Source organism: Eptesicus fuscus, chromosome 1 (genome assembly GCF_027574615.1).
Source record: "Eptesicus fuscus isolate TK198812 chromosome 1, DD_ASM_mEF_20220401, whole genome shotgun sequence".
Taxonomy (NCBI): domain Eukaryota; kingdom Metazoa; phylum Chordata; class Mammalia; order Chiroptera; family Vespertilionidae; genus Eptesicus; species Eptesicus fuscus.
The window spans coordinates 86,178,123-86,200,711 of record NC_072473.1 but is presented as its reverse complement, the minus strand read 5'-3'; the positions used below and the strand labels follow the sequence as shown (position 1 = coordinate 86,200,711).

Here is a 22,589-nt window from a genome sequence, read left to right as displayed (position 1 = left end):
CAAAATCAAGGCACCAACAAATTTAGTGTCTGGTGAGGACCCGCATCCTGGTTCATAGATGGCCATCTTCTAGCTGTCTCCTTACATGATAGCAGGGGCTAGGGAGCTCTCAGGGGCCTCTTTTATAAGGGTACTAAAACCATTCATGAGGGCTCTGCCCTCATGACTTAATCACCTCCCAAAGGCTCCAACTAATATCATCACCTTGGGGATTTGGTTTCAATGCTGTAATTCCAGGGGAGGGCGAAGCACATTCAGTCTATAGTGGGGATCATTTAGATCAGTCTGTATTGGTGTATAAATTTGACCACAGTAGTCTGAGGGTAAGAATCCCAGGGCCAGATAGCCTGGATATGAATGCTGGTTTTCCCACTTACCAGCTGTATGACTTTAAGGAGTTTAATCTCTTTTTTACTGTTTCATCACCTGTAAAAATAGGCATCATGATAGTATTTATCTTTCTAAAGTAGATTGTTGTGTTAGTTGAGTTAATTCATGTGAGGTATTCTGAATATGGCCTGGCACATAGTAAACACTCAATAATTGTTAATTGTTGTTATATTTAAGTGTATCTACAGAGATAAAAATGTATCAACTTTGAGCTCTGATAAAGGTGCTAGTAGGCTGTTCTACCATAAACTCATAGAACAAAGAAATAAGTTAGGCTTATTACATGTTTTCGAAGATATAATCCTATTCGTTCTTTCATAAATTTAAACATAGTACATGCAAATTCATCCTTGGAGCCTTACCCTAGTTAAAGGCATGGAGCTATTGATTATAGTGAAGTTATAGTAGAGAGCAAGGTTCTGGCATTCTTCAGCTCAGAAGAATGATTTTGGGTTTTGAGAACTGGTGGTGTATAATGTCACTAATAATAACTACCTATCTTGTGGGGTTAATGTGAGGATTAAATGAAACAGTGCATATAAAGATTTTAGTCTGATAAAAACTAAGCATTCATTACGTGATAGTTATTATTTAGTCAAAGCTTCTTATTTACTTGTGAGGTGATTTGTTCTTTTTCAGCATAACGTGTCAGGTTTCAGACATACTGCTCATAATAAGACTTTCTTATTCTTTTCAGTCGAAATCTTTTATCAACATTGCCAAAATACTTATTTGATCTTCCTCTTAAAGTTTTGGTCATCAGTAATAATAAACTGGTATCCATTCCAGAAGAAATTGGGAAGTTAAAAGATTTAATGGAATTGGTGAGTAAAACAGTTGTATTGATTGTGTATATAATATGCATAATACATGCCTTTATATTTTTGAATATTACTCATTTCTTTATGTAATTTCACTGTAATTTTAAAGAAAAGAATAATTTGATATATGCCTAAGTTCACTTTAGGAAAATTTCTAAATACTATTGCTTATCTGATTTTAGCTCACAGCCAATAAAAGCCTGATTTGTTCCTCAGTCCTCAGCAGAGGCTTGCTTCTCCTAAGAAATGCTTTTCAAATGAATAAGCATTTGTCTACTCATTTTGTGGAAAGTAAAGGTCTTACCGGTAAAAAATACAAGGATTTTTTAAAGGTTTTACAGGGCTGCTATGAGAGCTTCAGAGAAAGGGGATAAACAGTAGAATGAACAAAACTCATGTGATTTTATAACAGTTTTTGGGACCAAGAAAAATGGAAAGAGGCCATTATACACAATTGATTGTAGATATAGGAATAAAGGACATTGAACTCTGAGAGGAAACATAGTCAGATATTCATGGCATTGAGCTAATTTTCACATTTCTATTACTTCCACTTCATACAGTATACCATGCTGTTTATTTTTATCTTGTTTTATCTTGAGTAATGCTTTCCTAATACATAGATATTTTAAAAGTATTCTTAAGTGTGACATTATTATGTGTCGGTGGTCAAAAAATTTTCTTGAGGAACTTACAATTTCATAATGGGAAATTAATATGCTAATAGAATGTAATGAACATAAATTTCAGGAATGTCTTTCTTTTATTCATTAAGGAATACATGCATGTGCAATTATTGCACAAGGAAACTTCTTTGAACTTAGTCTTGCTATGTTTTAAAACCAGATAATTTTAAGGTGGTAAGAGATCTTATAAGTGATCAGATATAAGCACTTTCTAACGCAGGAATCCCTACCACTCTAGCTGGATACGTTCAATGGTGGAAAATTTGTGTTTGTGTGTGTGTGCGTGTGTGCGTGTGTGTGTGTGTGTGTGTGTGTGTGTGTGTGTGTGTGTCTGAGGCAGTCCTAATTCTCTTTTGCAAAACTATTTGTTATCCCTTTAATTTTGCACTAAAATCCATGCCTTTATCACTTTTATATACTGGTCCTTGGACTATCTTGTGAAGAAGTATAGATCATAACAACTTCACTTCCCTTCTGATATTTGTAATCTTTCGTGTGTCTATTCTCCATTTTTCCAAACTCTGAGTCCTGTTTGTCTGTAGCTTAAACATCTTTGTTACTTTTATTCCTTTCTATATTTCTGTTCTTTATTACTTTTTATTTTTAACTATTTCTGTCTCTAAAATGTTCTCTTTTATTAAGGTCTCTTTTAATGTTATACTCACCAATGAACAGAAGAGTTCTGATCTAACAAATTTATAATGAAAGAGAACCATTACTTTCTTTGACCTGGACACTTAATATCTTTAAAGATTTTATACATGTTATGCTTTTAGATTTTATGGCTCTATTGTTTCTTTTTCTTTTTTCATTCAATTTTTGGACTTGTGTTCTAAATTATATGACATGAGACAGTTTGGGGATAAGTGAAATTTCAAAAATATTTAGGCTTTTTAGATTTTTTTAAAAAAAATATCTTTATTGTTGAATGTATTACAGATGTCTCTCCTTTTCCCCCCTTTGACCCCCCTCCACTCTGCTCCTCCCTCACCGCACTATTGTCTGTGTTCATGGGTTATGCATACTAGTATTGCATATAAATTCTTTAGTTAATCTCTTCCCACCTCCCCTCCTTCCATCTGAGATTAGCCAGTCTGTTCCATCCTTCCATGTCTCTGGAACTATATATTATAGTGTTTTTATTTAAAGAGAATATTTGTTACCAGAATCCCATTGATTTTCTTTGGATCTTCCTGCCTGTGTTCACTTGTCCAAAGAAATGCACAAGCAGGAGTTTGAAGTATAGAAAGAGAAAATAATTTAATAATTTAATAATAATTGTCTCTCCAATACGGAGACAGGGTACTTTAGCTCTAAATGAAACAACTCCATGATGGCATGTATGTTACAGATTATATAGGGCTAAATCACAAGATACTGTGGGTTGGGAGTTCGGGATCATGCTGGGAGCTGATTGGTCAGAAGTGAGGTAAGGGTAATCATTTTTTTAGGCCTTAAGGACAGCTCTGACATCTTTTCTGACCTCCCTTTGTTTAGTCTCATGGAAAAGTAGCCAAGGGGTCATTCTGCTTTAGGGCTCAGCAACTGAAACATAGCTTAGGTCAAGATGTTATCTTTAGTCAGCCAGAGGTCCAGACCTTGTGACCATAAGTGAGGTCTGCATTACTATCTTCTTCTGCTTCGGAGGTTGCTGATTATCTGGGAGAAAGGCTAGTTCCCCTAGGGGGTATATATAGAGAGAGGGATATTATTTCTAGAGCTAGAATTTATAACTAAATATAATCAAAGTCATATTTTAAAATATTAAATATCATTATTTTACTAGGCATTATAAAATTATTGTGCTATAAACTCTTGAAATCAGTAACAGTGGCTATATAGCATTAGGATGGCTAATTTACAATTATAAATCACATAGTGAATTTGTGGTTATTACCTGTCATTAAAATATTTTCCTATGACACTATTCCATAAGAATTTAGTGGCCAATTACAGTTAAATTCTATCATTAGAAGCCTAGGAAATACTCACAGACCTCCAATCCCCAGCAGAGTATTTTGTAGAGTAGCCATTGGTTGAGTGAGTCAGTTTCCTGTGCTTAGTTTTATTTGTTCTGGAAAAAGGTAGCTATCCATCAAATTGCTATAGATTTTCTATAACAAAATCTTCAGTATTAGACACCTTTGGGAGAAAGCAATAGTATTTACTTTAAAGGACATTTTCCCAAACTTATATTATTTGTCATTTGGATAATAGTTTATTCTCAACACAGCCGCTAAGTGGTCCTGTCGAAACATAAGTCAGGTCAAGTCATACCTCTGTTTAAAAGTTTCTGGTTCCTGCCCATATTTCTCTGAGTACAAGCCAAAGTTGTGCCCCTCTCCCCCATCGTCTTCCCCTTGTGCACTTCCCTCTAGTTACACTGGATTCCTTGCTGTTCTTAGTAGGTCAGGCATGCTTTGCTTAAGAGCCTTTCCATTTATTGTTCCTTCTGTCTGAAATATGTTTTTTCTATTAATTTTACTTTGTATTGGTTTCAGGTGTACAGCTTAGTAGTTAGACAATATTTTTCAGTACCCCAACTGGCACCATACATAGTTACCACAGTATTATTGACTAGGAATAGTCTTTTCTTGTATCTCTGCATGGATCACACTCTCAGCTCTGACAACACTGCTCAAATAATAGCTTCTCCATGAGACTATTTAAATTGCTAATATCACACCCTACTATCACTAGCACACTGCCATTTGCCTTTACCCTGCTGTGTGTTTTTTTTTTTTTTTTAAATAGCACTTATCTTCTAGCATATTATATAATCTCCCCATTGCTAGAATGTAAGCTCCATAAAAAGCTGTGAGGGCAGGAATTTTTGTTTGCTTTATTCCTTGATGTGATCTGGGGGTGGGCGGGGGGCGGGGGAGAAGAAACTTTCCTCTACCCACAAGGTTCTTCTGGCTGGCCTAATAATCAAATAGACATGAGACAGATTACCAAGAGAAAATGACCATATTTAATACACACAAATGTATTGGGATTCCATATACATGAGAGAGTCAGAGACCCATATTCAGGAGAGTTTCAGAGGCAGAAAGGGAACACTGGTGGGTATATATGACATTCTGAGCTAGGGATGAGTTAATGTACCCGGGGGCTTCAGAAAGTCACTGCAGAGAGAGCCCATGTTCAGTGATTAGTAGTTTGACTTGCCATGTAGATTGATAAAAAGACATTTCTGATGATAACTCTTACCATGGGCCAGGCTCCTAATTTAAATTCTAGATAGTTAAGGAGGGGAAAGGGGACAGTAGTTTCTCTTGAGCCCACATGGTCTCAGTTGCCTTCAGCTCAAAATAATCCACATACCACTGAGGCACATTGGGGGTGGCTCCTTCTGAATTTCCATAGTCCCTAGCAACTAGATCAGTGCCTAGCAAATAGTTGGTATTTGATAAATATTCATTGTCGAATAAAGATGCCTTTGAAAGAAGTATGTAAGATACATTTTCCTAATAATCTTTAGGTTAGATGATTAGATATTCTTTAATATTCCTTTGAATTTACCTTCCTGCCATTTTTCTTTTGATAAGAATGAATATATCTTCCATTCCTTTCCCTCCAAGCTAATATAATTTCCAGTGAAAGTTGGAAATTGGGGGCAATTGTGGTAGAATATGAATTTCATTTGCAGTGTGTCTGGAATGAGTGCTGAGGTCTTGTTGCAGATGTTTTTCCTCTTTTTGTTGATGTGGTAATAAGAAAGGGGAGGGAGAAGAGAGCATAATTAACTTAAGTTGTTATTTATCCTCTTTTTATGGAAATGTGGTATTGTTTATCTTTAAATCAGGGCTTGCATTTTAATTTAACCCTGAGACTTTTCCTACTCAGATTTCCTAGATTGTCTTTGAGTTGTGAGTCATAAACTTTGTGTTTGTAATCCCTCATATTTTGCATCCTTTTGAGAAAAGGTTTAGTTAAATCAATCCTGGCCATAGACATTAGTTCTTCAGCTCACAAGTGTAAATCCTTGACTTCCTCTGCTTCTGCCCAACCAAGCATCTCAAAACAACTATAATTGACAGATTATCACAATGGTTGATAATTGTCTTTTATTTACCTCTGAATTAAGAACACTTGGATCACCCTTTCTTCTGGTTTTAGTTGATGAGAGTGGTCTTTAGTTGAGATTTTCGAATGGCATATTGATTTAGTACTAAATTATAACCTCAAATTTTTGCACAAAAAATTCATGTTAAATATACTAGGTTGACATCATGATGTAATATAAATAGAAATGTACCAGATAATCCATCTTTAGAAAAACAACATTAAGTATAACTTTTGCAACAGTACAGTAGATGATGCAGAGGATCAAATCAGCTGTTTGGAAGATAAGGAAGCAGAAAACACTCAATCAGAACACCAAAAACAAAAAAGAATCCAAGAAAATGAACATAGTGCAAGGAGCCTCAGGGAAAACTTCAGGTGTGCCAACATTTGCAACTTGGGAATGCTGGAAGGAGAAGAGAGAGAACAAAGAATTGAAAACTTACTTGAAAAAGTAATGGAAAACTCTAATCTGGTGAAGGAAATAGATGGTACAAATCCAGGAAGTATAGAGTCCCAAACAAGATGAACCCAAAGAGGCCCACTCCAAGACACATTATAATTAAAATGCCAAAGGTTAAAGACAAAGAGAAAATCTTAAAAGCAGCAAGAGAAAAACAGTTAGTTACCTACAAGGGAGCCACCCTTAAGACTGTCAGCTGATTTCTCAACAGAAACTTTGCAGGTCAGAAGGGATTGGCAAGAAATGTTCAAAGTGCTGAAAAGCAAGGACCTACATCAAGATTACTCTACCCAGCAAAGCTATCATTTAGAATTGAAGGACAGATAAAGAGCTTGTTCCAGACAAGAAAAAGCTAAAGGAGTTCATCATCACCAAACCAGTATTACAAGAAACGTTGAAGGGTTTCTTTAAGAAGAAGAGAAAAAGATAAAAATATCCTATCTAATAATAGAGTAATATGCAAATAACCATCACTCCGCTACGCCCACGATTGGGCAGCGGGAGGCTGGGGGGCGGGACTCAGGGTGGCCTATCCAGCCATTGAGAAGCGCAGGGGGCGGGACTCGAGTCCCGCCCCCTGCGCCTCTCAACGGCTGGATTGGTCGCCGCTGAGGGGAGACCCCTCAGTGTTCACCGGTCGGAGCAGCAGTGGCAGTGGTGGCACCCCCGGACCCGCGAATGCTGATCGGGGCATGTCCGGGTGCCACCGTCACCGCCCTGACCCGCAAACACTGATGGGGGTGGGTCTGGGCGGCGGCAGCAGCGCCCGGACCCGCCTCCATGCACCTGCACTGGGGGAAGGCCTGGTCAGCAGCCGCCTAGGCTGCTTCAAGGGCCAAAGAAGGAGGCAGGGCCAGACCCCAGTGGCCGCAGCTGCTGTGGAGCCCGGGAGCCAAGCAGGGCTGGACAGGCAACCTCAGGGTGGGCCTGGGGGTGGGTCCAGCGGCACAGCTTGACAGCAGACAGCAGGGCCTGCTTGGCCGTAGCTGCCGGAGACCCACAACAGGCAAGTAGGCCTGCAGGCAGCACCCAGCAGGGCCTACTTGGCTGTTGCTGCGGTGACCCGGGAGCAGACAATTGCAGCTGCAGGCAGCACCCAGCAGGGCTTGCTTGCCCATCGCTATGGTGTGGAGCAGGCAAGCCCCACAGAGAGCAGAGAACCACAGGGAGCAGGCCTAAGCCGTCAGCAGGACATGCCCTGAGGGCTCTCGGATTGGAGAGGGTACAGGTCGGGCTGAGGGACCCCCCCCCCCCCCCCGTGCATGAATTTCATGCACTGGGCCACTAGTAAATAATAAAATGGCAATAAGTACATATCTGTCAACAATTACTTTAAATGCAAATGTATTAAATATTCTAATCAAAAGACACAGTGGCTGAATGGATAATAAAGCTATATATATATATATATATATATATATATATATATATATGCACACACACTATTTAGAAGTGTCTCACTTCAGATCAAAAGACCCACACAGACTGAAAATAAAGAGACAGAAAAAGGTATTTCACAAAAATGGAAACTACAACAAAAATGCTGGGATGGCAATACTTATACCAAACAAAATAGACTTTAGAACAAAGGCTATAATAAGAGACAAAGAAGGACCCAGCAATTCCACTTCTGGATATTTACCCAAGAAACCCAAAATGCTAAATCAAAAGACATATACATCCATATGTTTATTGCAGCATTATTTACAATAGCCAAGACATGGGAGCAACCTAAGTGTCCATCAAGAGATGAATGGATAAAGAAGTGGAATATGACTCAGCCATAAAAAAGAATGAAATCTTGCCCTCTGCAACAACATGGATGGATCTAGAAGGTCTTGTGCTGAGTGAAATAAGTTAGAGAAAGATGAATGCAAGATGATTTTACTTTTATGTGGAAACTAAAAGACAAAATAAACAAACAAGCATAACTGAACCAGAGAACATTTCTATGGTTGCCAGATGGGAGGGATTGGGGGATGGGTGAAAAAGGTGAAGGAATTTAGAAGTACAAATTGGTGGTTACAAAATAGTCACTTGGATGTAAAGTACAGCATAAGGAATATTGTCAATAATATTGTGATAACTAGGTATGTTATGGAATATGGAATTGGCGTGGAAGAGACAGTTGGACACACTGAGATTTCAAGAAAAGCCTTTATTCAAAGCAGCGCTGCTGGTTCAGGGGACTCTTAAGATCCAGATCCTGAACCCCATAGACAATGAGATTTTCTCTTTATATATTTCTGAGGTTCTTTGTTTCCTAACTACCAAGCTTCTGTAGTGGACTCTCACAGCCCCCACTGCCCCCTCTCGAGAGTCAGTTAGAATGGTTAACTTAGATTGTATCTCATGTCCATCCTGGATGGTGCTGGTGATCTCCCTCTAGTTAAGCTGTTGATGTCAGATGGGTACTAGATTTATCGGGGTGATCACTTCACAAGTTATATAAATGCCTAATCATGGGGTTGTACACCTGAAACTAATATAATATTGTATGTCAACTATAATTTAAAAATAAAAAATATTTTTAAAAGGTATAATTTAAGAATTGAAATATATCTTTTTCTCAGTTAGTTTGTTATAATTTTACATTCTTATTTTCCTTAGGATATTAGCTGCAATGAGATTCAGGTTCTTCCCCAACAAATGGGAAAATTACATTCACTTAGAGAGCTCAATATAAGAAGAAATAATCTTCATGCATTGCCCGATGGTAAGATCTCACTGTTTTTTACTGACATGAATAAAAGAGCAACTATGTAAAACTTAATTTAATTCTTTTTCATTTCTGAACAGAATTAGGAGATCTTCCCTTAGTCAAGCTGGATTTCTCTTGTAATAAAGTGACCGAGATTCCTGTTTGTTACAGGAAGCTGCATAATTTACAAGTAATAATTTTGGATAACAATCCATTGCAAGTACCACCAGCACAGGTTTGTAATAAAAATCTGTTATTTGTTTCTTCTCTTTTTATTCCGAATTATGTCTGTTACTGGTAAATTGAAAAATCATCAGAAGTAAAAATTAATTTGTTGTTGAGTTATTATTCTCTAAGGGAGTTTTTCTGAGAAGTGGAAGGGGGAAAAAGATTTTCCTTCTACCCTTCTAAGTGGCTTTTTTGGTAGGAGTTTTATCTTAACTTCTGCAGAATAGGATTTGAAAACCCAGCCATAAACATTTTGCTTGTGAACTGATAATTCTGATTGTCAATGTTATTTCAAAAGCATAGACCATGCAGTCTTTCTACGTCTATCCCACTCAGCTATATATCTACTTGAAACTTGTGTAGTGATAGAAGCATTTTCTTAGCACTGATAGATGGAATCATAACAGAAAGAACACTATACAAGTGTAAAAGTATTAATTTAGACGTTTAGCTTGAGGATTAAATACATGTGGAATCCACTAAAATTATATTAAAGGAATACACTAAGCTATAAACCTACAAGGACAAACAATGAAAGAGAGACACAGCAGGGGAGAGATGGCAACAGAATTTTGGAGAATGGAAAATATATGAAATAGTGGTAACTAGGGTCTCTAATTATTACTGCACAAGAGTATCTGGCTGAGGAGGCACATGGCAGTGAAACTTCAGTCTGCCCTCTACTTCCAAGCTATGTGCTCTGGCACAGTGTTGCATACATCCAAAAGAAGGGTTGCCTTTTTCCTTCTACAAAGGTACATTCCACTCATTCCAAAGGAGGTGCCTTTTCTAATTCAGATCAAGTCTGACAGGAGTCCTGGTAGTAGCTGCCTGAGCATGATAAAGAAAGCTGAAACTTGTGTCTGCTATGAGAGAAGGCAACAATAAATAAATTGATTTACTGTGCTAAACCTGGGGATGATGGGTATTTTTGTTGTTGATTATTGAAGGAAACATGTAGCTCTGAATATAGGGATGAAAGACTGAAAACTCGAAAGTCTGTAGATTGTTTAAGGCACTGCTGTTCAGTAGAAGTTTCTGAATGAAGATGTGGAAGGGGGAAAAAGATTTTCCTTCTACCCTTCTAAGTTATTCTGTCTGGTCTAATAATCAAATTTACATGAGACAGATTAATGGGAGAAAATAGCCAAATTTATTGTGGATGTACATATGTGGGGTAAGAATATGGGATCCCAGGACAAATCCTGCAGTTGAGACTTATATGCCCTCTTCGGGAGAGAGGAGGGGGGAGGGTAGTAGTTTGGACTTCAAAGGGAAGGTAGGCAATTCACAGGTAGATAAGAAGGAGCAAAGATTTGGTAAACAAATTATTTCCAGGCTACCCAGACACAGAGTGGGTCCAACAAACAAATTTTGCAGGTTCCTTTCTGCCAAATTTAATTCATATTATGCTAAGGTGATCTCCCTTTCTGGAGCAGGTTTTTCCAACTGATTTTTTTAAAAACAGGTAAGGAGGAGGTAAAAGGCTTCTTTAGAGTCTTTTGTCTCTTAAAATTACAGTATCCTCCAAAGTGGTATTTTGTTTCTTAAAAAATCAATATCTCCAAAAGTGGTATTTTGAGGCAGCAAACTCTGCTCCCCTCAGTGGGAATGTTTTATAAACTGTGCTGTCCAGTACCATAGTCACTTGCGACATGTGGCTACTGAGTACTTGAAATATGTACTGGTCGAAGGAACCAAAATTTTAATTGAATTTTATATTATTTTTAAATCTTTTTAAACTGATTCAAAATGGATCATGAGCTTTAAAAAAATGTTTGATTGATGAGAGAGAGAGAGAGAGAGAGAGAGAGAAAGAGAGAGAGAGAGAGAGAGAGAGAGAGAGAGAGAGAGAGAGAGAGAAAGAGAGAGAGAGAGAGAGAGAGAGAGAGAGAGAGAGAGAGAGAGAGAGAGAAAGGGGTACCAATTTGTTGTTCCACTTATTTATGCATCCATTGATTCATTGGTTTCTTCTTGTATATGCCCTGACCTGAGATAAGACAATTGAATTTTATTTTTATTAATTGAAATTTAAATAGTTTCATGTGATTAGTGGCTACCATTGGACACTACAGGTCTAAGATTTACACTGTCAGATTCTTGCCCCTAGCTCCGAAGCCACATGACCCCCCATTTGCATTAGCAGAAGCCTGGGGTTTACTCTGAGGAGTAGGTAGATTTCTCTTAGATTCCCTCCCTCAGCTCAGCAGCCAAATGACTATAGCTTCTTACCTTAGTGTAATATGCCTGGAATTTACTCTTTAGAGCAGTGCTGTCTATTAGAACTTTTTGTGGTGATGGAAATGTTCTCTATCTGCATTGTCCAATGTAGTAACCACAAATAGCTGTTGAGCACTTGAAAGTGTATCATGTGGCTGAAAATTTGAACTTTCGGTTTTATTCAGATATAATTAATTCAAATAGCCACATGAGGCTAGTGGCTACTGTATTGGATAGCACTATTGTAGGGAGATTGAAAACCGGAGTCAAGGGCTCCAAGTATAGCTATGGGCAGAAGTGAGACCTTATACTGAAAACACTGAACGCTTACATAGTGAGTGGTGGGACCTTTCAGTAGACTGTCTTACTTGGCTCTCAGAATGCTTTTAGCCTGTCTTATTTATTTCTGGCAGGATGGCTGGATTTCTCTCTTGGATGATTGATTGAACTAGGAGAATATACTGATCTTTGAGGAGGTTTCCTGATGAAATGGCCAGTCCCTGTCTGGTCACTAGACAGTGAGGTTCACCATTGGTAAACTTCCCCTCATACACAGATATTCCAGTTGACTTCTTAATCGCTTCACTCTTGAAGATAAATAGATAGTCAGAGATCTCTAGACATTTGCAGGAATAATGTCTAACATGAAAGACAGAAACCAAAATACTGAAAACCTTCCATTGGAACAAAATGGATCACATTCATGGAGTGACAATCAGAATGACTTCTCAGTAGCAGCATAGGAAGCTAGAAGATCTTAGAACCACATCTTCAATGACTAAGGAAATATTTACATCTTTCTGTACTCAAACTATCAGTCAGGTGTGAGGTAGGTAGAAAAAAGATAGTTTCAAACATGCAAGGTCTCAGAAATTTTAACTCTCGTGTAGCTTTTTTTTTTTTTTTTTTTTTAAATATTTTTATTGAGGTATTATATGTGTACATATCTTACTATTACCCCCCACCCCACACCCACACATGCCCTCCCCCCCCAGAGTTTTGCGTCCATTGTTTATGCTTATATGCATGCATACAAGTCCTTCGTTTGATTTCATAACTCCCCCACCTTTCCAAACTTTCCCCCTGTACTTTGAAAGTCTGTTTGATGCTTTACTGACTCTGTATCTATCTTTTTGTTCACCACTTTATAATGTTCTTTACTATCCCTAAATGAGTGAGATCATGTGGTATTTTTCTTTCATTGACTGGCTTATTTCACTTAGCATAATGTTCTCCAATTCCATCCAGGTTGCTGCAAATGATGAGAATTCCTTCTTTTTTATGGCAGCATAGTATTCCATTGTGTAGATGTACCACAGTTTTCCGATCCAGTCATCTGCTGATGGGCACCTAGGCTGTTTCCAAATCTTAGCTATTGTAAATTGTGCTGCTATGAACATAGTGGTGCATATATCCTTTCTGATTGGTGTTTCTAGTTTCTTCGGATATATTCCCAGGAGTGGGATTACTGGGTCAAATGGGAGTTCCATTTTCAGTTTTTTGAGGAAACTCCATACTGTTCTCCACAGTGGCTGCACCAGTCTGCATTCCCACCAGCAGTGCACGAGGGTTCCTTTTTCTCCGCATCCTCGCCAACACTTGTTGTTTGTTGATTTGTTGATGATAGCCATTCTGACAGGTGTGAGATGGTACCTCATTGTTGTTTTGATTTGCATCTCTCGGATAATAAGTGACTTTGAACATGTTTTCATGTGTCTCTTGGCCTTCCTTCTGTCTTCTTTCAAAAATATTCTGTCCAGGTCTGTTGCCCATTTTTTTATTGGATCATTTATCTTCCTCTTATTAAGTTGCATAAGCTGCCTGTAGATGTTGGAGATTAAACCTTTATCAGTGATAGCATTTGCAAATATGTTTTCCCATGCGGTGGGCTTTCTTGTTGTTTTGTTGATGGTTTCTTTTGCTGTAAAAAAGCTTTTTATTTTGATGTAGTCCCATTTGTTAATTTTCTCTTTAGCTTCCATTGCCCTAGGGGCAGTGTCAGTGAAGAAGTTCTTTTGGCATATGTCTGAGATTTTGTTGCCTGTGGAGTCCTCTAGTATTTTTATGGTTTCCCGTCTTATGTTTAAGTCCTGTATCCATTTTGAGTTTATTTTTGTGTATGGTGTAAGTTGGTGATCTAGTTTCATTTTTTTGCATGTATCTGTCCAGTTTACCCAACACCATTTATTGAAGAGACTGTCTTGACTCCATTGTATGTTCATGCCTCCTTTGTCAAATATTAATTGAGCATAGTGGTTTGGGTCGATATCTGGGTTCTCTATTCTGTTCCATTGATCAATATGTCTGTTCTTGTGCCAGTACCAGGCTGTTTTGAGAACAGTGGCTTTGTAATACAGCTTGAAATCTGGTATTGAGATCCCACCTACTTTATTCTTCTTTCTGAGGATTGCTGAGGCTAGTCGGGGTCTTTTTTTATTCCAGATGAATTTTTGGAGAGTTCTTTCTAGGTCTGTGAAATATGCTGTTGGTATTTTGATGGGGAGTGCATTGAATCTGTAGATTGCTTTGGGTAGTATGGACATTTTAATGATGTTGATTCTACCAATCCAGGAACATGGTATGTTCTTCCATCTGTTTACGTCTTCCTCTATCTCTTTTTTCAGTGTCTTGTAGTTTTCTGCGTATAGGTCTTTTACCTCCTTAGTTAAGTTTATTCCTAGGTATCTTAATTTTTTTGGTGCGATGGTAAATGGGATTGCTTTTTTAGTCTCTCTTTCTGTAAGTTCATTATTGGTGTATAGAAAAGCCATAGATTTCTTGGCGTTAATTTTGTATCCCGCTACATTGCCGAATTCATTTATTAAGTCTATTAGTTTTTTGATGGAATCTTTTGGGTTTTTTATGTACAATATCATGTCATCTGCAAATAAGGACAGCTTCACTTCTTCTTTTCCAATTTGGATGCCTCTTATTTCTTCTTCTTGCCTAATTGCGATAGCTAATACTTCCAGTACTATGTCAAACAGGAGTGGTGAGAGTGGGCATCCCTGTCTTGTTCCTGTTCTTAGGGGAAATGGTTTTAGTTTTTGCCCATTGAGTATGATGTTTGCTGTGGGTTTATCATAAATAGCTTTTATTATGTTGAGGTACGAGCCTTCTATTCCCACCTTGTTGAGAGTTTTTATCAAGAAAGGGTGTTGGATTTTGTCAAATGCTTTTTCTGCATCTATTGATATGACTATGTGATTTTTATCTCTCAATTTGTTTATGTGATGTATCACGTTTATTGATTTGCGGATATTGTACCATCCTTGCATTCCTGGAATAAATCCTACTTGGTCATGGTGTATTATCTTTCTGATGTACTGCTGGAGCCGATTTGCTAGAATTTTGTTGAGGATTTTGGCATCAATGTTCATGAGGGATATTGGCCTGTAATTCTCTTTCATTGAGTTGTCTTTATCTGGTTTTGGTATTAGGGTGATGCTGGCTTCATAGAAGGAGCCTGGAAGTGTTCCTTCCTCTTGAATTTTTTGGAATAGTCTGAGGAGGATAGGTTTTAGTTCTTCCTTGAAAGTTTGATAAAACTCTCCTGTGAAGCCATCTGGCCCCGGGCTTTTGTTTGCCGGAAGCTTTTTGATGACTGCTTCAATTTCTTCCATAGTTACTGGCATGTTGAGCTGTTTAGAATCTTCCTGATTAAGTTTTGGAAGGTTGTATTTTTCTAGGAATATGTCGATTTCCTCTAGGTTGTCCAGTTTGTTGGAATAGAGTTGTTCGTAGTATTTTGTAACAATCCTTTGTATCTCAGCGGGATCTGTTGTTATTTCACCTCTTTCATTTCTGATTTTGTTTATTTGGGTCCTCTCTCTTTGCTTCTTGGTGAGCCTGGCTAGAGGTCCATCAATCTTGTTTATCCTTTCAAAGAACCAGCTCTTGGTTTTGTTGATCTTTTGTATTGTTTCTTTGGTCTCTATGTCGTTTATCTCCGCTCTGATCTTTATTATTTCTTTCCTTCTGCTTACACTGGGCTTATCTTGTTGCTCTCTCTCTAACTCTTTGAGTTGTTGGGTTAGGTAATTTATTACCATTGTTTCTTGTTTTTTGAAGTAGGCTTGTAGAGCTATGAACTTCCCTCTCAGGACTGCTTTCATTGTGTCCCATAGATTTTGGATTGTTGTGTTTTCATTGTCGTTTGTTGCCATGATGTTTTTTATTTCTTCCTTGATGTCTTTGGTAACCCAGTCATGGTTTAATAACATGCTGTTTAGTCTCCAAGTATTTGATTTCTTTGGGTTGTTTTTATTGTAGTTGATTTCCAGTTTTATGCCACTGTGATCTGAGAAGATACTTGATATGATTTCTATCTTCTTGAATTTGTAGAGACTTTGCCTATGTCCTAACATATGGTCTATCTTTGAAAATGACCCATGTGCACTTGAGAAGAATGTATATTCTGTGGCTTTGGGGTGAAATGTTCTGAAGATGTCGATTAATTCCATCTGTTCTAGTGAGTCATTTAGGTTTGATGTTTCTTTGCTGATGTTTAGTTTAGAGGATTTGTCCAATGGTGATAGTGGGGTATTGAAGTCTCCTACTATGATTGTATTACTGTCAATCTCTCCTTTGATATCTTCCAGGAGTTTTTTAATGTATCTTGGTGCTCCTGTATTGGGTGCATATATGTTTACCAGAGTTATTTCTTCTTGTTGGATTTCTCCCTTTAGTATTATGAAGTGGCCTTCATTATCTCTTGTTATGTCCTTCACTTTGAGATCTAATTTGTCAGATATAAGTATTGCAACCCCAGCTTTTTTTTCATTTCCATTTGCCTGGAAAACCTTTTTCCATCCCTTTACTCTCAGTCTGTATGCATCCTTTTTTTTGAGGTGGGTTTCCTGTAGACAGCAGATATCTGGGTTTTGTTTTCTTATCCAGTCTGTTACCCTGTGTCTTTTGATTGGGGCATTCAATCCATTTACATTTAAAGTTATTATTGATAGGTACTTATTTGACGCCATTTTTATTCTATACCCCTGTGTACCTTCTTTGCTTCCTATTTCTTTCTTTTTTTTTTTTTTTTTTTTACAGCAGACCCTTTAGCATTTCTTTCATTGCTGGTTTGGTGGTGATAAACTCCCTTAGTCCTTTTTTGTCTGTGAAGCTCCTGATTTCACCTTCAATTTTGATTGATAGCCTTGCTGGGTACAGTATTCTTGGATTTAGACCCTTCCTTTGCATGACTTGGTATATTTCATTCCATTCCCTTCTGGCCTGATGAGTTTCTGTTGAGAAATCAGTTGCTAGTCTGATGGGGGTTCCTTTGTATGTAACTGTCTGTCTCTCTCTGGCCGCTTGTAAGATTCTTACTTTGTCGTTGGTGTTTGCCAACTTAACTATAATGTGCCTTGGCGTCGGTCTTTTGGGGTTCATTTTGCTTGGAACTCTGTGAGCTTCTTGGATTTGTGTGGGTTTTTTCTTCCCTATATCAGGGAAGTTTTCTGTTATTATTTCTTCAAACAGGTTTTCTATTCCTTGCTCAGTTTCCTTTCCTTCTGGCACCCCTATTATCCTGATGTTGTTTTGTTTTGTATTGTCCCGAAGTTCCCTTACGCTCTCCTCAATCTTTCTAATTTTTGTTTCTAGAAGCTGTTGTAATTGGGTATTTTTTTCCATCTTGTCTTCTAGCTCACTTATGCGGTCCTCTGCTTCATCTAGTCTACTCTTGATGCTTTCTATTGAGTTCTTTACAGCAGCAATGTCATTTTTCATTTCTTCTTGGTTCTTCTTCATTTCTTCTTGGTTCTTACTCATATTGTCGAATTTGTCTTCCATCCTTTTCAGCCACCCTATGATCATTTCTCTGAATTCTTTCTCTGATAGGTTGTTTGCCTCTAAATCGTTTACTTCCTTTTCTGGTGATGCCTGTTTCTCTTTCCTGTGGGGGCTGTTTCTTTGTCTCCCCATGGTCTCTCTTCTCCGGATGTCTGGTTATATAGATTTCTCTCTCTGGCGTTGATTTAAAGGTATAAAATACAACACAACCAGGCACAACAGACAAGGCACTGAACAGAATTGTATTCACGATATTAATAACCTCCAATAAAGGTAACCACCAGAGAAAGACAAATTAGGGAATAGGAGTGGAAGAGGGAGAGTAAAAAGAAAGAACAACAACGAAAAAAAAAAACAAAACAAAACAAAAAAAACAACGAGTGTGAATCTGAACTTGGGAAAAGAGCAGAAAGAAAGAAAAGAAAAAGAAATAACAGAAAAGAAAAATAAAAGAAAAAAAAAAAGTAAGAGAGACAAGAATGATACTAAGAGAGAAAAGGGGAACAAACTATATATATGGGGAGTAAACTCCACTAGAACAACCACTATTCCCAGCAAATTCCAGCAACACGAGCCTGGAGATTAATACAAACTGCAACAGCAGCTAATATCAAGTGAGGCAAGGGAAAGCAAAAGTAAAAAACAAACAAAAACAAAGCAAACAAAAGAACCAACCAAACCAACAAAAAGAATAATCAAAACAATCTCATAAAAAAGCATAAAAATTCAATCTAATCAACATTCAAGCAAACAACAACAAAAGGCCCGAGAGAAAAATAATTTTTTTAAAGTAGCGTAGAGAGAGGTTTGTATGGATTTGGAGCAGGGGGTTGGGAATTAGATAATATAAGTAGGGTGAAGTTTTAGCAGGGAGTAAACTGAAAAAGTAGGGAAAATCTAAAGCCAGAAAGGGTTAAGATAAACTGGGGACCAAAATGGGAAAGGTTGGGAGGAGAGTGATGGCATAATGTTAGCTTTGAGATAGGGTAAAACGATTGTAAGGGAAAGATGCAAATCGAATGTAGGACACTAATCCAAAAAAAAAAGAAAGAGAAAATCAAATGACATTAAAAAAAAAAAAAGTAAAATAATAGTAATAATAGTGTTGATTGAAAATAAAAATGTAATAATTAAAAAGGTGAAAATCGAGTGAGGAAAAAGAAAAAAAAATTAGTTTCTTAAGTAAAAGATGCAAAAAATGAAAATAAAAAAATATGAGAATAAAAAATTTTAAAAATTGAAAAAAGAATTGAAAATTAAAAAATAGGAAGACTAAAATGTGCAGTAGCGGCTGTCATTCACTTCCTCTATTATTCTGTTTGGTACGCCTTTTTCCCAGTCTGGGCGGTATTTCAGTTCAGCTTCATTCCAGGGCTCCTCAGTGTTGGAAGCCAGTCCTGCTTTTTAAGCCAGCCGTGTCTTAATTTCTCGTATTTATTTTTAATTACACCAGAGACAATTAGCGTTTCAGCCCCTGGGTGGCAGTGTTTCTGAATTGACTTCCGGGCCTCTCTAGCTCTTTTTTTTTTTTTTTTTCCCCTCTATGGCACTCACTACTGGTTTGTGGAGGTATGCGCCTCAGAGCTGCCTCTCTGATGGTCACACGCAGCTCTTGTCCCCAGGTTCCGAAAAAACACCTTCCCCCTGCAGTCTTTCAGGGTTTCCGCCTGGGTTTACCTCTGTATTGGGCTTAGCAATCAGAGTCGGAAAGAGCCCAGGTGTGCGGACCGTGGGTCTGTGCACCAGACTAAGGAGCCTGCACTCCTTTGAAAATTCTTAGTCTGACCCTCCTCGTCAGATTAAAATGAGTTGCTTTCAAGAGGTCACTTCTGTTAGCAGCTCAGAAGACCCCCCTCCTCATTCACGGATCAGGGCAGTTCCAACTGCCTCCGATTTTTCTAGGCACAGACCTCCTGGCTCCTGCCGGTCCTGCGGTCCTGCGGCTGCAGCGCTTCCCTCACCCAGCGCTTCCCTCACCCACCGCGGGGATTAGAAACCGCCCCTCATTTCAGGCGAAATCTGACCTTTCCGTGGTGCAGTGAAGAGTTTCTTTGAATCCGAATGTTTGCGCTGATAGGGGACCGGTGGTCTGGTGCTCCCAGCAGCTCAGTGTTTGCAGTTGTCGCGGAAAGTCAGGTTTCCACGAAAATCCTTCTTTCCTTGCAAGATGGCGAGGCGCCCGGCGAGCCCGCAGCTCCAGGAGGGGACCCAGCCCCTGTGGGTGCTGCGCGGTCAGAGGAACACTGCCCAGCACTCCCCTGCCTTCTCCTGGAGTTTAGCTGTCCCTTGGCTTGCCCACATACACTCCCTCTGCGAGCCTCTGCTGCTCCGACTCTCCGCCCCAGGAACAGACTCCAAACCCGACTCTATTCCGTCGCCATTTTCTCTCCTCCTCGTGTAGCTTTTATTAGAAAGCTAGCAGAGTTTGTGCTGTATCAAAATGTGAGAGTAAATTAAGAAAGAGAAATCCTTCATGTTCAAGATCGATAGATTTGCAATAGGCCTAGAGAGCAACCAGTCGGGTTGGAGTAGGGTGGTTGTCTTCAAAAAGAAAAAGAAATAAATTGATAAATGACTTGATGTGTTTGTCAGTATGGAGAGGGTATTACAGTTTTGTCAGTTAGAAATTAATTAGTAATAGGCATACAGAAAATTATGCAAAGGAAAAATGAGGGAATTAGTCACTTCAGACAAAACAAAAACTTGCAGGAGAAAGAAAATGTACTCTAACTTATGTGGTTCATCTGTGAATACTTTCTTACTCATAATAGTATAAATATTCTATTTTGATTTAATGAAAAATTGTGTGTTATAATAATAATAATAAATATTTATATAGCATTTACTGTGCTCCAGACGTTGTTGAAAATGCTTTATATGCATTAATTCATTTTTATATGCATTAATTCATTTTTCATAAACAGGTACTGTCATTATACCTCATTTTATATATGAGGAAACGGGCATAGAAGTTAAGTGACTAAGGTCATATGCTAGCAAGTGGAAAAGCCCAGTTTCAAACCAAGGCTATCTGACGCCAAAGTTTGTGCTCTAACCACTATGCTATACTTCCGAAGAGGGAGGAAGTATGTTTATGTGAGTTTATGGTTATTGGAGATGGGAGGATGGTAGTAGTGGTATTGATGATATGTGAAAGTGGTGGTAGTTATAAAATAAGAAATCTAAATTCTCGGAACTTACACAACTTAACAAAAGGAAGATAAACAACCCAGTCAATTGGGCAACGGACCTAAATAGATACTTTTAGAAAGAAGACTAAAGGAAGGCCAAGAGGCATATGAAAACATGATCAAAGTCACTAATCATCTGAGAGATGCAAATCAAAATGACACTGAGGTACCATCTCACACCTGTCAGAATGGCTATCATCAACAAATCAACAAATGACAAGTGCTGGAGAGGATGTGGAGAAAAAGGAACCCTCGTGCACTGCTGGTGGGAATGCAGACTAGTGCAGCCACTGTGGAGAACAGTATGGAGTTTCCTCACAAAACTAAAAATGGAACTCCCATTTGACCCAGTGATCCCACTTCTAGGAATATATCCCAAGAAACTAGAAACACCAATGAGAAAGGATATATGCACCCCTATGTTCATAGAAGCACAATTTACAATAGCTAAGATTTGGAAACAACCTAAGTGCCCCTCAGCAGATGAATGGATTAAAAAACTATGGTACATCTACACAATGGAATACTACGCTGCAGTAAAAAAGAAGGAGCTCTTACCATTTGCAACAGCATGGATGGAACTGGAGATCATTATGCTAAGTTAAATAAGCCAATCAGAGAAAGATAAATATCACATGATCTCACTCATTTATGGAATATAACGAACAACATAAACTGATGAACAAAAATAGATCCAGAGACAGACAAACTTCGATCAGGCCATCAAACCTCAGAGGGAAGTTGGGGGGGGGGGGGTGGGGGTAAGGGGGAGAGATCAACCAAAGGACTTGTATGCATGCATATAAGCCTAACCAATGGACACAGACAACAGGGGTATGAGGGCAAGAGTGGGAGAGCATAGGGGGATAATGGGGGAATAAGGACACCTTAATAAATTAAAAAAAAAAAAAGAAATCTAAATTCTCCTTTTCCTTAGTAAGACTTCAACAAATAAAGTCTGTACTTGAAAAATAAAAATAAGGTAGTAATAAAACCATGTTATTTATAAACTAAAGGGCCCAGTGCATGAAATTCATGCACAGATAGGGTCTCTAGGCCTGGCCAGCAATCAGGGCAAATCAGGTTCCCCACCTCCTCCTTCCCTTGCTGCCCATGTGCTGCCACCACGTGGTTCCCCGCCTCCCGGCCTCCCTGTCTGCTCCTTCCCTCGCTCCCTCAGCACTCTGCCACTGCTGCTGGTCACCTGCCATGTTCCGCGCCAAATCCCTGGTGGTCAGCGGACATCATAGCGAGTGATCAAACTCCCAGTCTGCCGGTAGAACTCCCGAGGGGACAATTTGCATATTAGCCTTTTATTATATAGGGTATGAAGGTAAATAGCAGAAAACCAAATACAAGTGTTCAATGAGGGACTGGGTCTTGTTGATTGGAGGTGATGGAATGGAGAATTACTTTTTTAAAATAAGTTTTTATGTATTTTAAAGAGGGAGGGAGATTGAGAGAGAGAAAGAGAAAAAAACATCAATGTGAGAGAGAAACATCGATCCGTTACCTCCTGTACACACCCTGACTGGGGATCGAACCTGCAACCTGGACATGTGCCCTGACAGGGAATTGAACTGGTGTCCTTTTGGTACATGGGACAACACTCAACCAATTGAGCCACACAGGCCAGGGCTAGAATTAATGTTTTGTTATCAGTTTTATAATTCTCTATGACTTTTAAAACTGTGTACATGAACTACTATTATAAAAATTGAATTTACAAAAGAAAATAATTGATCATAATTTAATTTGGTAATATAATAATTTTTTTTTAGTTAGGAAAGATGATACATCTTAATTGGTAATGTGTTCATATTCTAATAGCTCAAATGTTCTAATATTTTTTTTCAATTAAATTTTTCAGTGGTCAAGTCAGATCTGGTAACTATTAGATTTATCTAAGAAATGGTTCTCCTTAATACCTTGAATGATAATTACTTCTTAATGTACTTTTCTTACTATTTTCTTTGTTGATTATTTTTGCATGTGTTTGTAGGTTATGTGAGCTCATAAAACAAA

General features: G+C 38.3%; 1 protein-coding gene across 2 annotated transcripts in view; it reads left to right on the top strand.

The window, feature by feature from the left end:
• Window positions 1-22,589, top strand: part of LRCH2 (leucine rich repeats and calponin homology domain containing 2) — a 143,225-nt gene that overhangs the window by 49,686 nt on the left and 70,950 nt on the right. For both annotated transcript variants that reach the window (XM_054724341.1, XM_008156103.3), the window contains exons 3-5: window positions 1,088-1,214; window positions 9,039-9,144; window positions 9,228-9,364. In XM_054724341.1, coding sequence (XP_054580316.1) covers window positions 1,088-1,214; window positions 9,039-9,144; window positions 9,228-9,364 — 370 coding nt within the window. The remainder of the gene's footprint in view (window positions 1-1,087; window positions 1,215-9,038; window positions 9,145-9,227; window positions 9,365-22,589) is intronic.